We start from the raw sequence: 13,892 nt of genomic DNA on the forward strand, positions 1-13,892 counted from the left end.
GGTTGCCCACAGTGAGATTGACAAGAGATTGAATTTATATTGGAAAAATAGCAGTTGCGCACGTTAACATGCTTATTAGAGGCTATTGAGAAGAACTGGGAACAATAGCAGAAGACGGCTATAGTAAAGGGTTTGAAGTCATTGTGTAACTTTGCTACACAGTTGAGTGCAGTGATAATATAATTATACACATGAGATAATTTGGTAGTGCTTTTACCCAAAGCATGTTACAACTTAAGTACGGTAAGAATAGAACCTCTAACCTTGGCAGCGTCAGTGCCGTTAATTAATTTAACCATTGTATTAATTTGTGCTGTTGATGAGAAATAGAATACTACTCTGTAGAAACAAATAGTGTAATAACTTGTAAGCTATTGGATAATGCAATAGCTTGTCAGAATGTAATAAGGTGTCCCTGTAATACCTGTTAATGTCATAAATTGCAGATAAATCATACCATCCTCAGATTCATATTTTAATGATTAATAGAAGTTACACCCTTACGATGTAATAATTGCCGGCAGGAAAAAAAAAAATTGTAATATCAGGCTTTATTACATCTTCAGTTATTACATTATCTGTTGCTACATGGTCTCAATCACACATCTATGATGCACAAGGGGTTTGACAAAATCTTGTATATTTGACTCGAGGCATCTCTAGTTATTAACGCATAAAGTAAAGTCAGCTCAGACTTGCAAAGAGGCAGAGGGAATCAGTGTAAAACTCTAGGAAATAATAGCGTTTACTTTCAGTGTTTTGGCAAGAACACACACACCGGTTAACCATTAGTTGATTGACCAGGCACTCCTTGTTGGCATCGTCTTGTTCTGATACTAGGAGCATTTTTCTTTGTAAGGCTCTCTCTTAAAGTGGTTTTTACATTTTCATATAAATAAAAGTCCATTTCACTACTGTCTATTGTCAGTTAAATGCAACACAATAGTGATTCAACCCATAGCCAATTCATGAAAGCTTTTCCATTTGCTGTCTGTAGCTCTTTCCTGGGAGAAATCCTCACAGGAAGTGATGCATTTTACATTTCCAGTTTGTTTGGAATATACAGAAGAAGAACTGGGTAGTTAGCATGAGCAGTGATAGCCACCATGGCTGAACAGACAAAGAAAAGACCGCCACCTACAGAAACTCAAACTGCATCAACAGAAAATCCAAGGAAAAAGACGTCACAGTCCTGGGCCCAGTTGTTCAGAAGTAATCTGATCGGATTTCGGCTATCGGATTGGATCAAATCTTGAAAATGGGTTGTTCAAAAGAAAAAAAGGATTCTGAAATCGGATTAGATCACGTAATCCAATCTTGGTTTTGATCTGAATCAAACCTTCAGTATGTGTTGTTCAAAACTTTTTAGTAGGATTGGGATACCTTTGATCCAAAAAATCAGGATTATCCTGATCCCAGCAGAAGGGTGGATTCAGGGTGGATTTCAGGAACAAAATGTAATAAAACTTTAAAATTGGTCAAATAATACAACATTTGTATCATGTAGTATATATACATTTATTTATATTTTGCACTTGATTTGTTTAACCGTTACAGTGATAAAGTAGATAAAGTAGTAAAGTAGACATTAGGTTACCTATTAAGCCTTTCAGTACAGTAAAAAAAAAAAAAAATGATGATGCCTATAAGTCACTTCTTAAACGAGAAAGAGCAGAAGTACAGATTCGTCTGGCAGAGGAACAAATCACTCTTACCCAACTACAGCAAACCAAAGCCAGACTTGAGATCTGCCTCCTAAAAGCAGGGCTTCAAAAAGCTGGTCTCTCCACAAATTAAGAAGAACTCTGAACGTTCTTTATTTTGTTAACTATTGGACATTTAGCCTTTTTATGATTTAAAACTCATGTTCAAAATATCCACAATGTATTTGTGAATAATGTATATTTGTTTGTTTTTATTTATTTGTTGTGGGTCAGATGAGGGGTCTGACTGTTTAAAAGAAATTGAAAATGGAAGAGGATGTTTGTATTGTTTTATTGTGCTGTTTTCTGTCTCTTCAAATAACAACACTTAAGGTGACCCCATGCTGGCTATTCTACCTGTTGTTCTTTACATAGCTAGTAGCCTACATTGTGATATGTAGTCTTATTTAGAGCACTGGTAATCCGGATTTGGTAATCTTGAAAAGTTTGTATCTGGATCAGGGTGATCCAATCCAATGTTGCTTTGAAAAACCGGCACAAAAGTAAGATGGATTACCTGATCCTGGATAGCAAAACATGGGATTTCCAAATCCGGATCATTCTGATCCAGATTAAACTTTTTGAACAACTGGGCCCTGGACACACTGTTTGATTGATCTCTGGGAAGTGCAGTGCAGAAACACCAGAGCAATGAACGCTTAGCATCAAAGATGGAGACTAAATCAAAGAAAACGATCTTGAGTATTACCACTTTAACATTTTCTTCTTGACTGCGCATCCATATTTTTGTTTGATATGAAAGAACAAACACAGCATCTAGCAGAGAGGAAGAGGGACGCAGCGTGAACATCAGGTACATCAAATGAGCTGCATCTAATGAGATGCATCCCAGCTGGCAGGAAGCGAGCCGGAGTGTCTAGTAGTAATGAACGAGAATGACCAAAGGTCCGCGGAGGGGAAGCAACGGTTCGCAACAAGACGCTGCTTTGGAAAGCTGCCAAGACGTCTGGAGGAGGGAGAGGGGCGCAGAATGAACAGCAGGCACATCAAAGCCAGCAGCTGGCTGGGAAACAGGCAGGTTATGAGGAAGACGTACCACAACCCAATACTGAATGGTGTTACATCGAAAGGAACTGTAACTTGTGTTGAGATATGTCACTGGCAGTTGGCAGGAAGATGAGTTATAAGGTAAAAGGAGGGTTCTTTGGTTAGGTTAGTGGTTCTATATAGACCTGTACTGACTCAAAGAGCCCTCTGATTTGTTCAACTAAAAAAAATGGTAAATCATGATAAATAACCCAGTGTAGTTCTCTTTGTAGTACTTTCAATACTGCTGGTTTAGAGCATTTCATGCATTCTCAAATGGTTCTTTACAGCACCATAAAGGTCCATAAAGGTGTTGACAACAAGTATGTTCAGAGCAGTTTATTCAAATGTGGATTCAAACTGATTTCCTCCTTTAGTTTGGTTTATTTGGCCAGGTGAGAACAGTGCCATTTGAACTCTGGTGGCACCAAATAACGGCACTGAGACACCTGAAAATGCAGGTTTCAGACAGACAGTTACAAGAGAACTGTAGTGTGGTTCATTAGGTGTGAGAACGTAATCCAACTACCAACTACAGGAGACAACCCCAAAATGCAAGGGATTATGGGTATAAGGTGACGGATGTTGACATCTGATAGCCAGCAGTTCCTCATGCTTGGAAAGTCTGGACTGATGCTCATATTCAGCTATTTCTTCATCTTAACTGGTATGAACACAAGAGAAGAAGAGACAGACAAGTCCTGCTTAGCTAAAGTTACAAAGACTTACAGTTACTTTACAGTTGCACAGTTTGGACCAAAGAAAATGAGAACCATAGGCGTGATTGCACTCTAAATAACCATTTTCTGTCACTATATAGAACCCTTTTGGTTACCATTGTAGAGGCAGCGTCAGCCAAGATCCTAATACTGAATGATGTTGCATCAGAGAATAAGCAGCTTGCATTGAGACGTGTTCCTGCCAGTTGGCTGACAGCCAGCCTGTCAGAGGGACCTGGAGTGACCCGGTATAGGAGGAGGCGGCGAAACGGGGATATGAGGCCAACTTGTAAGCTGGAGTGACAGTCAGCAGGTAGCAGGAGCTAACAGGATGAGACTGTCAGCATGCAGGCTGTGATGAAGTGTGTCTATATTAGATCTAGTACAACCTGCAAGCATAGGAGGGATAGGAATTGCCTAAGGGCACGTATGGATGCACAAATGCATGCTCTCACACACACACACACACATGCATATATTCACATACTCACACACACACACACACATGCACACACAGGTACCCCGATTGGCATCGGGTTATATGAAGCGGAGGCTAACCAGCGGGAACTGGATCAGATCCAGGCTCAGATCGTGATAGTCACAGTACGTGGCTGATTAATGAACCCACAGACTGTCAACACTTACAGTATCACAGGAGCATGCACACATGCACACACACAGTGAGACAGTGGGACAAACACACACAAACCGTCTAACGCTTCATCACTATTACATTGCGCGATGTCTATATAGGGTTTACACTGTGCACTCCTCCCTTTTCTCCCAAAGGAAAATGGCCAAACTGCTGCCTTTGTGTATTTTATAGACAGATGGAAGGCAGTGTTTCATGGACAAAGAGGAATTGCAGTACAAAAGACAACCACAGCATAAATCAATCTCAAACATCCCATACAGGACAGTTTATAGACTGGTAACCAAAATGGTAGTCATTGTAAAAGTCCATCCACCATGCGTAAGGCTGCATGTCCATGAGGGATCCATGTGAGACTTGAAGAATTGGGATGTTGAAATGTTCAGCCAAATGATACCTTTGCCATGCTACCATATCAGATTTCTGAGTCTCAAGCACCAAAATCGATGCAGATTTCCATGATATATTCACATCAAGCATTCAAGCATTCTATGGTAGCCATCTTAGGTGTGCAATCCAATAGACCAATTCTATCAGGTTTCGTTTTGGGAGTTATAACATCCCCAGGTCTACATGTGCTACAACCGTGCACACATTTTCAATCTAGATGGAGAAAACTCAACTCATAAAGCTATGCTGCAGAGTGTTGAGGCCTCACCTGGTTGATGAATATGATTCCGGATCTGCTTAGGTCAAGCTAATTTGATTTAATTAAGACAGACTGCTGACAGGTCTTCTTTAGTCTAACTCTCTCTCCATCTCTATCTGTCCCTCTTTCACACTCTCTTTCACTCTCTTTCACGAATGTATAATACGTTAATTTAGTATAAATAGACTTAATGGGCAGATTCAATTACTGCCTTGCCAAAGTTACAGATAATGGCTTCGGAGATGACAAGATTAGCCCTCGGCTGAAACGGCACCAAGCAGCGATCAGAGCGCAGACACATTTCTGCTTCGGGAAAAGCATGAAAATTAGGCCTGAAGTGACATTTAGTTCCAGTTCAGCTCAGTTTGAAATGGAATGAGATGTGGAAGAAGAAAAACTCCTTTTCTACCCCTTTACATCCTCGACGTGAAGAGGAGAGAGATATTCTGACTTCAAAAAATGCCCCCAAGGAAACAGGAAACTGTGTTTTCAATAATTCAGGTTGTCTGTTTCTGTGACAGCTGGACTGAAAATCTCTGTCCAACAAAAGATGGAGTCTTGTCAGAGGCCCCAAAAGGCAGCCATGCATGAACATGAAGACTGGGGTATTAGTTATGACGTTTTTCAAACTGGTGTAAACCTTGACCTTTCAGACAGAACAACTCCAAAACTAATCTCTGAAACCAAGAAGAAAATTATGAGGATGTCTGGAAAGTTTAGTACGAAGTTGTCCCAAAAATAATCTCAAATTTTTCAATATAGTTTGAAATGGTTTGAAAATATAACAGTGCTTCAGGGGTAGGGGGTGTGCGCCTGTGTGTATTTGCGTGGAAAATTATATATTTGCTGCATTGCTACCCTCCAGGCCTGATTTTGTGGTGGTCAGTCTCGCAATGTGACTGGAATTCTACGTATTCTGGATGCATTCCAGCCACAACTTGCACGTGGGCGATGTGAAAAGAAGTGGAAGAAGAGACAGAAAAAGTAATATAAAGCATCTGACCTTGGCAAACAGCGCTCCCTTGGCAGCCAGTGCGTCCTCCCCTCTCCCATTGGGGTAGCACTCGTATCGCGCGTCCAGGATTGGGTAGCGACTGGCCAGCAGCAGGCCGCTGTTCAAGAACTTGAACCTGGAGCAGCAGCCTTTCCAGCCATACCGCCCAACGTCACTCAGCACGTAGGGGAAGTAGCGGTGCAACTGCCGCCGCAGCCGCGTCGTTGCTCCATGGTCGAACACCTCCTGTAGAGCCAGGAAATCCAGGTTGGCGGGGAAGAAGGCAGAGATCTCGTGGTCGAACCCGTCGTCCCCGTGGCGGCGCTTCCGACCCGGACGCTTAAAGATTGAGGTGCGCGGGACATGCGAGAGAGTGTTGTTGGAGGATATCCCTCCTCCGTCCCTCCCTCCGTCACCTCCATGGTAGCGAGTGAGGGACTCCCGAGAGGCGGTCATGCTGCCCGTGTCTCCCGCCGCCTCCCCAGGCCGGTGATTCCCCGTTTCGGCCTCCTCCTCCTGAGGGTCCGGCTCTGGGGCGCTGATGCTGATCTGAACCCCTGAGGTATGAAGGGGGCAATCCGGGGAGGGTTTTGGCGGGGCCCCTTCCCCATGCATGGGGCAGTCGTGGTGGCCTGGGCTGCTCTGAGCCCCTGGGGAATGCACACGACAGTCTGGGACCCCTCCTGTGGTGTGAACGGGGCAGTCTGAGCTGTTGTTGTTGGCCCCTGCAGGGTGGAGAGGGCAGTCCGCCGTGCTGTCTGCTCCGTCTGGGTGAAGGGGGCATTCGGAGGAGCCCTGGGCCCCTGCGATGGGGTGGACGGGGCAGTCGGTGGCACCTGAGGGGTGGATTGGGCACTCGGTGAGGGGTTCGGTCTCAGTGTCGGCAGGGCCGTTGGTGGTGTGTGTTTGGTCTGGACGCTGGTCCAGAGAGGAGGTACGGCGGAAACCTGTGGCCAAGCTGCTGAAAGACGCCGCACTGATGAATGGAAGAGAAAGAAATAAAGAAAGGAATCATCTGCAAATGGTTTTCTCTGCCTGTGAGTATAGTCATGCACGACAGCCAAGGAATGGCAGTATGTGCACCAAGGGCAACTCCAATTTCATGGAAATTCAAGTTTGATTTTACCACATAAAAAACTAAGTTTCACAGATTGTTTTAGACAAAAATAATAATAAGTGTGCGGCTTCTCCCTTCTTTTGATGTTTATGACCTGCAAGCGAGCACCTCAACTACATAAGTGTGCGTTTTTTCTTCTCTTCCTTAGACAAAAATAAATACATCAAAAAATACAATAAATACAAACAATCAGACACTAAGAATAACCAGGAGCAAGCTTTCCTTACCTGATGGAGGTGTTGGTGGGCGAGTCGATGTAGATCTTAATCTGCGGCCGACTGGCACCGTTGCGAATCCTCTTCCCCACCTCGCGGGCTCTCCTCTGGGTGTCTGACAGGTTGTTGAACCTGGCCAGGGAGTCGGGCAGCAGGCAAACGTTGGCACTGCAGAAGCAGAAGCTCCTGCCCTGGGGCCTCCATTCCCCGATCCCGGCTCCCCCTGGCCCGGCCCCGCCCTGCTCTGCCTGGTGCTTGTCTGGTCTGCAGAAGGTAGGTAAAAAAAATACCAGGTCAAGTCAAACCAGAGGCACTTGAGCTGCCTAATGTCCCTCCGTATTCACCGTGATATATTAAACATAATCAGTTATGCTAATGAGGCCATTAATGAAACTAATTAATGCATTCATTGCCAGATTTTTCTATGTCAACATACTCATCTTCACATAACAAATGGGGGATATTATTATGAACTCCGTATCTTAAAGCATTAAGGAGTGATAGTAGTTTGAAGAAAATCTGTTTTTCCTCATTAAAATGCTAATTTATGCAGCAAGGTGCTTCAAAACCTAATCAGATCATCTACTCTATAGGGGGAATTGTACTGTTCTTGGGGTTTTGTGTCCACAGACAGAGAGACAGACAGACAGGCATCACCATGACAACATAAAATCATTTAAACTTTTAATTCAAAGGTAACAAAACTCCACACTCATCAGCAGATGTTAATTAAAACAACAAAATAAAGCAATTATTGTGATAAACTGAAGACATGCACTTCACAGTACACTTTATAAATCGGAAGATTTTACGCGCAAACAAATTAACATAGAAATTCTCATGAGTAAAAGGCAAGTTGAACATGTTATTGAGGCTTATCAGGGCCACCAAAGCATCTTGCAGCTACTTTGTTAAAGAAGCATTAAGCAATCTATGATCGCTATCGACCTCTATTGGTGACAAGTAGGGCTTGCAACAGTAGAGAGGAGTAAGCTAGCTATTTAGAACAGAGATCCATTAGAAATATCTAGTGAAGAGGTAATATGCTAAATGGATGGAATAATAATACTGCTTTGTCATTTGCTTTCTTGGCTGGAGATTGAGGCTTTTTGGCTTTCGTAGCTGAAATGTGTTGTGATGCTACTCACTTATCTCAGCTCTAGGCCAAGTAATCGAGTCATTGGTATTGATCAGCAACCCTATCAACCCCCACAGATATATTGTGCTCATTTAGTGCTATGGGACTTATTTACCCTTTGAACACTAAAACAGATCAGCAGTTCCTCTTTTGAGAAGCTTTGTGAATGCCCAGATACTAAATAATAATGATACACTACTGAGTGGTAGGTGTAGATAGATACTAAATAATATTAACTAAATAAATACTAACTTGCAATAGGTGTAGAGATATACAGTAGTATTATTAACTAAATAAATACTAGTCTGTGGTCGATAAAGACATACAAATAATATTTCCACTTACATCACACTGAATATACAGTATGTTTTATGTTTGGTAATTTTCACATCATATTCTGTGTTCATTTTTTCTCAGGAACTCTCAGTATGTTCCACTGCTGGTATTTTGCACACCCTCAATACTTCTTTTCATATTTTTCACTCATGCTTTCCTACTTAACATGTTCTAAGGTCCTTATTTATATTTTATTTTTTGCTCTATCCTCTGACTATTTGCTGCTGCGATGACCCAATTTCCCCACAGGGATCATTAAACTTTCATCCTATTTTATATTAAAGAGGCTACCTGTAGCATTTTAACATCAATAAATCATTCCCACATTAATTTTGAGACACTAGCATAATTAGTGTACACAAATGAGACCATCACAGAGAAGATTGACAGCTTCTACCTGTCTCTACACTGCATTTTACATTGCGTGGCACTGTCAGATTTGGAGGGAAATCTGCTGGATTGCTTTACAGCACAAAACAGGAAGAGAAAGGCACTGTTCTTCCAGAGCAAACGGAGCTAAGGCTTTCAGAGTTTCTGGCAGCAGATGGTGGAAGGAGTGAAAGGCCGATGGAAAAATCACTTCCAACATGTTGATCCTCTTCAGGGAGGGGGAGGGGACAGGGAGCAACAGGGTTTATGGGAAATATGGTCTTAATTTGGACAAACACTAGCACTAACAATACCACTGGTGTGAGATAGAGGCAACCAGCCGTCTTGACCATGGTCTCATTTTGTTTACGGCAATTATACCAAGGTATCACAATTCATTTGATGATATATTGATGGTTAAAAATGCTACACATAGCACCTTTAAAGAGTAAGTAAACCCCAAACCCAAATCTGTGGTGAAGCCTGACAGCTAATGGTGAAAAGTACTGAAATCGCCATCTGCTATTGGCTGGTCCTCGGTACCAGGTGATGTCACCTTCTACAGAGTACAACAGGTGGTGACATCACCTGGCACCAAAGATTCGCCAATAGCAGATGGCCAGTTCAGTACCCTACTTGTCACCATTAGATGTCAGACTTCATCGCAGATTTGGGTTTGGGGTTTAGTTACTCTTTAGCTAAGCCAACACTAACCTGCGGTAGGTGTAGAGGTAGGGCTGGCGGACGGCCTGCAGAGGAGCCCAGAGGAGGAAACCCAGCAGGGCGAAGGGCAGGGAGGCGAGGAGAAGGAGCAGGTAGAGGGGAGCGGACACCAGGACACACAGGGTGAGGAAGGAGCAGGGGTCCTGGGAGCGCCGGCGCTTCTCCAGCGAGGTGGCCACGCAGGAAGCCAGGAGCCGGTCCAGCAGCCAGTAGCAGGGGAACACCAAGCTCCACGACAAGCCATCCAAGAAGTGCAGACAGGCACTGGGGTAAGGGGAGGTGTGGAGAACCATCTCTTTCCTTCTGTCTTTCTCTCTGCCTCTCTATCGCTTTCTCCTCACATGCACCGTCCACGCCCGCATGCACTCTTAAAAGCGAAAGAGCACGAATCGCTTCCGAAAATGGACAAACAAAAAAACCAAAATAAATCAAAACTCAAATCTAGGCCCTCCCCCCGGCTTGGAGAAAGGTACACTACATGGTTTGGGTGATTTTTGTTTAACTTCACTGGCAAGCTTGCCTTAGCCTCACTTCCCCTTCCCTTAGCAATTCCACCCCCTACAGGAGGGGTCAAGTAGCACAGTCTCGAGGTAGGGGGTTGCCATGATGAGAGCTTTTTCCCTTGATGACGGATCTATGATTGCAAGGGCTCCACCGGCATCGGGACGGGATGGCCATTAACCATCACCATGTCCTCAGGACCTGGAGAGAGAGAGAGAGAGATCGATAGAAGAATAGAGGACGGAAATAGGGAGAGAGAAAGGGGAGGAAAAAGTGGAGAGAGATCAGCTGTGCGGTTGAGTCACTCTGATGAAAGCGTGCAGTGAGCAAAATGGACCTTGTTAATCTCCTAATGTCTCTGAATGCTTTCGGACAAACATATATTCCAACAATTGTTTCGACGTGCACAGGCGGAGATTACAGTCGTGCTCTGTATTCCTGATATGCCTGTATGTGTATGAGAGTACTGCATCAGTCATTTTTGTTGGTTTTGAAGATCGTATCAACATCTATTCAACGTTTAAATGTTTGATGGGTTGGATTAGCTCTTATCTCCATTCTGAGTTATTAAGATATGTGTAAAACAGCTGCATATTAGCATATAATGTGATCCCAAAAAACAGCCTTTACTGGGATATAAGATGGTATTTGGGATACTGTGATTCTGAAAAAACACTAAGCTCTCAGAGACTTGACAAAAGTCTTCAGTTGCAATAAGCAACTTGTTAACTTTACTTAGAAGAAAGGTAGAAGTAAAACTACTAGTGTAAAAATAGTAAAAAGTAGCTGTAACTAGCTAGTAGTATGCATAAAGAATGAGAGAACAATTCAATTTGTGATATTGTATATTTTTATAGACCATGTTGAGCGTTCTAAAAATAAAATTCTTAAATTCATGCCACTGTTCAATCTGTGATGAAAAGCAAACTGAAAATGCCCATCCCATTATTCAATAACGTTGCTACATTGATCTTTCTTTTGCTACTAGCCTAATAAACTAGTTAGCAAGGCTAGCGCACTAGCTAGACAACAACCAGGCTAACGTAAACCAATAACAGCGTAGCTGGATGGATGTTAACTAAGCTACTATCATGGATAAATTTGAGTTGTTAATGTTACAGTTAGTTAACTTAATGTTTCCTCCATATGCTTACATGGGTTTGATGCAGATGCTGTTTACAATTGGCCCGTTTCTGATGCAATGCTTGCAATGGAGAGCCCTATAAAATGTGTACTGTAATGTAATGCGGTTTAAAATGTAGCAAAGTATAATACTGTAATACTACAATTATTGAAAAAAGTACACAAAAAAGCAATTAAATTCCAGGACCAAGAGTAAATGTATTACTACTTCCACCCTTGAATGAGTTACCAAGCATTTACAAGGTTGTTTTGGCATTACAATATTGTTGGGTAGGAAATTGTCTGTGGCAGACATGGGAACAGTTCCCAGAAGAGTATGGGTAATAAATGGCAGCAAATGGACCACAGTCAATATGACACAAACCACCCAACTGCATAAAGGATCTTATTTCCTCCTGCCCAGAGATGACCTAACCAGAAGTTACAGTCCCTGAATGCTTTAATACCAACACAGGCCAGAGTGGGAAGTGAACCAATCCCACCAGTATGAATAAATGATGAATAGATAATTCATTCATTTTAACAGCTGGGGGTTTTAGGCAGGAACAGAAGGAGAGAGTTGACCTCAACGTAACCTCATAGACCCCACAGGGACCACCGGAGAGCGTAAAACACGGCACATTTAAGTTAACATGGTGCCACATCGTACAGCACAACACAATGTCACCTTAATCCATTAAACCATATCCACCGCTGAACCAGATTAAGTGTTAAACACCAAATCTGTTTTTTGCAGAAACGCACATATGTTGCATACACATAACACAATAGTAATACTAGTGATAAGAGATGCCTCATGCTCACTACACATTGAAACCCATGCAGTCAGATAAAGGCTGTGGCTCAAGTTATGAAGATGTTGTGCAGCATAATGTAATAACTATTGAATAATGTAATAAAATGTCCCTCTAATCAGTAAAAAATGTCATAAATTGCCAGCTATATATTTTTTTTTAATCTATTTTTTTTCAATTATTACATCTTCACACATCACTTTGAAGATGTTATTACATTATCCAGCTTAATTATATTTTCAACCTATTTAGAGGGCTATTTTATTATATATTGACCAATTATTACATGATCTGGCAGTTATTACATTATCGGTTGCTCCATGCTGTAAATCAAGGCTTCTTAAGATGATACTTGACTTTTTAGCACATATGACTCTACAAGAGTTCATTAATGGTCAACCACCAATACTGACCACTATAGGGGCCTGTAATCACCATTCTCCAACCAAATAGCTTATATATACAAACAGGACAAAGAAGACACATGTTCTGTTATATTAGTTAGTTTTGTGTCCAGGGTCTGCGTTTTTACCTTTTCCAGATAATACAATCATCAACAAAACGCCACTGTCTGAGCCATTTGTCATAACAATCTGCCATTTTCTTCCAAAGACGAGAACCTTTTGTCAGCCGCGCTCATCCTCTGAATAGCACATCTCAACAATAATCACTGTCTCTCCCATCCCAGTAATCATCTGTACAGTCAAAGCCTTTGTATACAGTAATGATCCATGTTATCATGACAGAACGGCGGCGTGTTCGGTTAGCTGGCTGACTTGCTGGCTTGTTTACCGCCTGCTGCTCGGCTGGCTGATTGACTTTCTGGTCCGCCGGTTGACTGGCTGACTGACTGTCTGAACGGCTTACTGACTGGATCTGATTGTCTGACAGACTGGCAGGCTGCCATACTTGTGTTTTGACCCTCTACCACCTAGCTGTCTGGGTTGGATGTGTGTTTCCGGGCTGGAATCGGGGTTATGACTTGCGGTCGCATTTAAGACACTGAATATTGCTGCGAAGGTAATGGGTTGAAACATTGTTAACCCATTAATCCATAAAACACTGGATATCCATTTAGGAAATTAGAAAGAGGCAGAGAGAGAGAGGACTAGACAGGCGAAGAGAAAGCGAGTGAATTAATGAATGTGAGGCTTACCCAAGCTACCCAATCTACATTCACTCATGGCATTGCAGCCTTGCGTTAAAGTTGCAATATTTCACTTTACACATTAAAATAACAATACATAAATAGGACATATTCTACACTATCAGTTTGTGTCTGTGACCATCTGTGCCCCTGTTTGCCTGAAATTGGCTTTTAAATGATGTTCGGACATAACCCATTTGCTGTAGGTGTGTCATATGGGCATGGCCAGTGGTGAGCTGGAGGGCGGGACTAACATTACACTTCCTGTCTTAGTTAGTTTTGTTTATTTGTATAACCCCTTATCACAAGCATGTCTCAAAGGGCTTTACATAGCATCATATACAGTATATGTCATATACATACTACATCATATATATATATCTACACACATCATATAGGTTACATACATCATATACATTACTACACAAACACAGCATATCTTTGGACTGTGGGAGGAAACCCACGCAAACACGGGGAGAACATGCAAACTCCACACAGAAAGGACCGGGGTAGAGACTCGAACCCACGACCTTCTTGCTGTGAGGCAACAGTACTAACCACTGAGCCACCGTGCTGCCCACGAACGCAAGGTAAAACATTGCGTTCAACTCCAGTTTGGACTTTCTGTTTTCATTCTATGCCTGA

The 13,892-nt window shown here is 42.5% G+C and overlaps 1 protein-coding gene across 1 annotated transcript in view; it reads right to left on the reverse strand.

Moving 5' to 3' along the window:
- The window catches only part of smpd3 (sphingomyelin phosphodiesterase 3), a 31,103-nt gene extending 21,148 nt beyond the window's left edge, over nucleotides 1-9,955 (reverse strand). Inside the window, exons 1-3 of the mRNA XM_071894713.2 lie at nucleotides 9,654-9,955; nucleotides 7,109-7,360; nucleotides 5,774-6,740 (exon numbers count right to left, since the gene is read on the reverse strand). Coding sequence (XP_071750814.1) covers nucleotides 5,774-6,740; nucleotides 7,109-7,360; nucleotides 9,654-9,955 — 1,521 coding nt within the window. The remainder of the gene's footprint in view (nucleotides 1-5,773; nucleotides 6,741-7,108; nucleotides 7,361-9,653) is intronic.
- Between the last annotated feature and the right edge of the window lie 3,937 nt (nucleotides 9,956-13,892).

The sequence above is a fragment of the Centroberyx gerrardi genome, chromosome 4 (assembly GCF_048128805.1).
Source record: "Centroberyx gerrardi isolate f3 chromosome 4, fCenGer3.hap1.cur.20231027, whole genome shotgun sequence".
NCBI lineage: Eukaryota > Metazoa > Chordata > Actinopteri > Beryciformes > Berycidae > Centroberyx > Centroberyx gerrardi.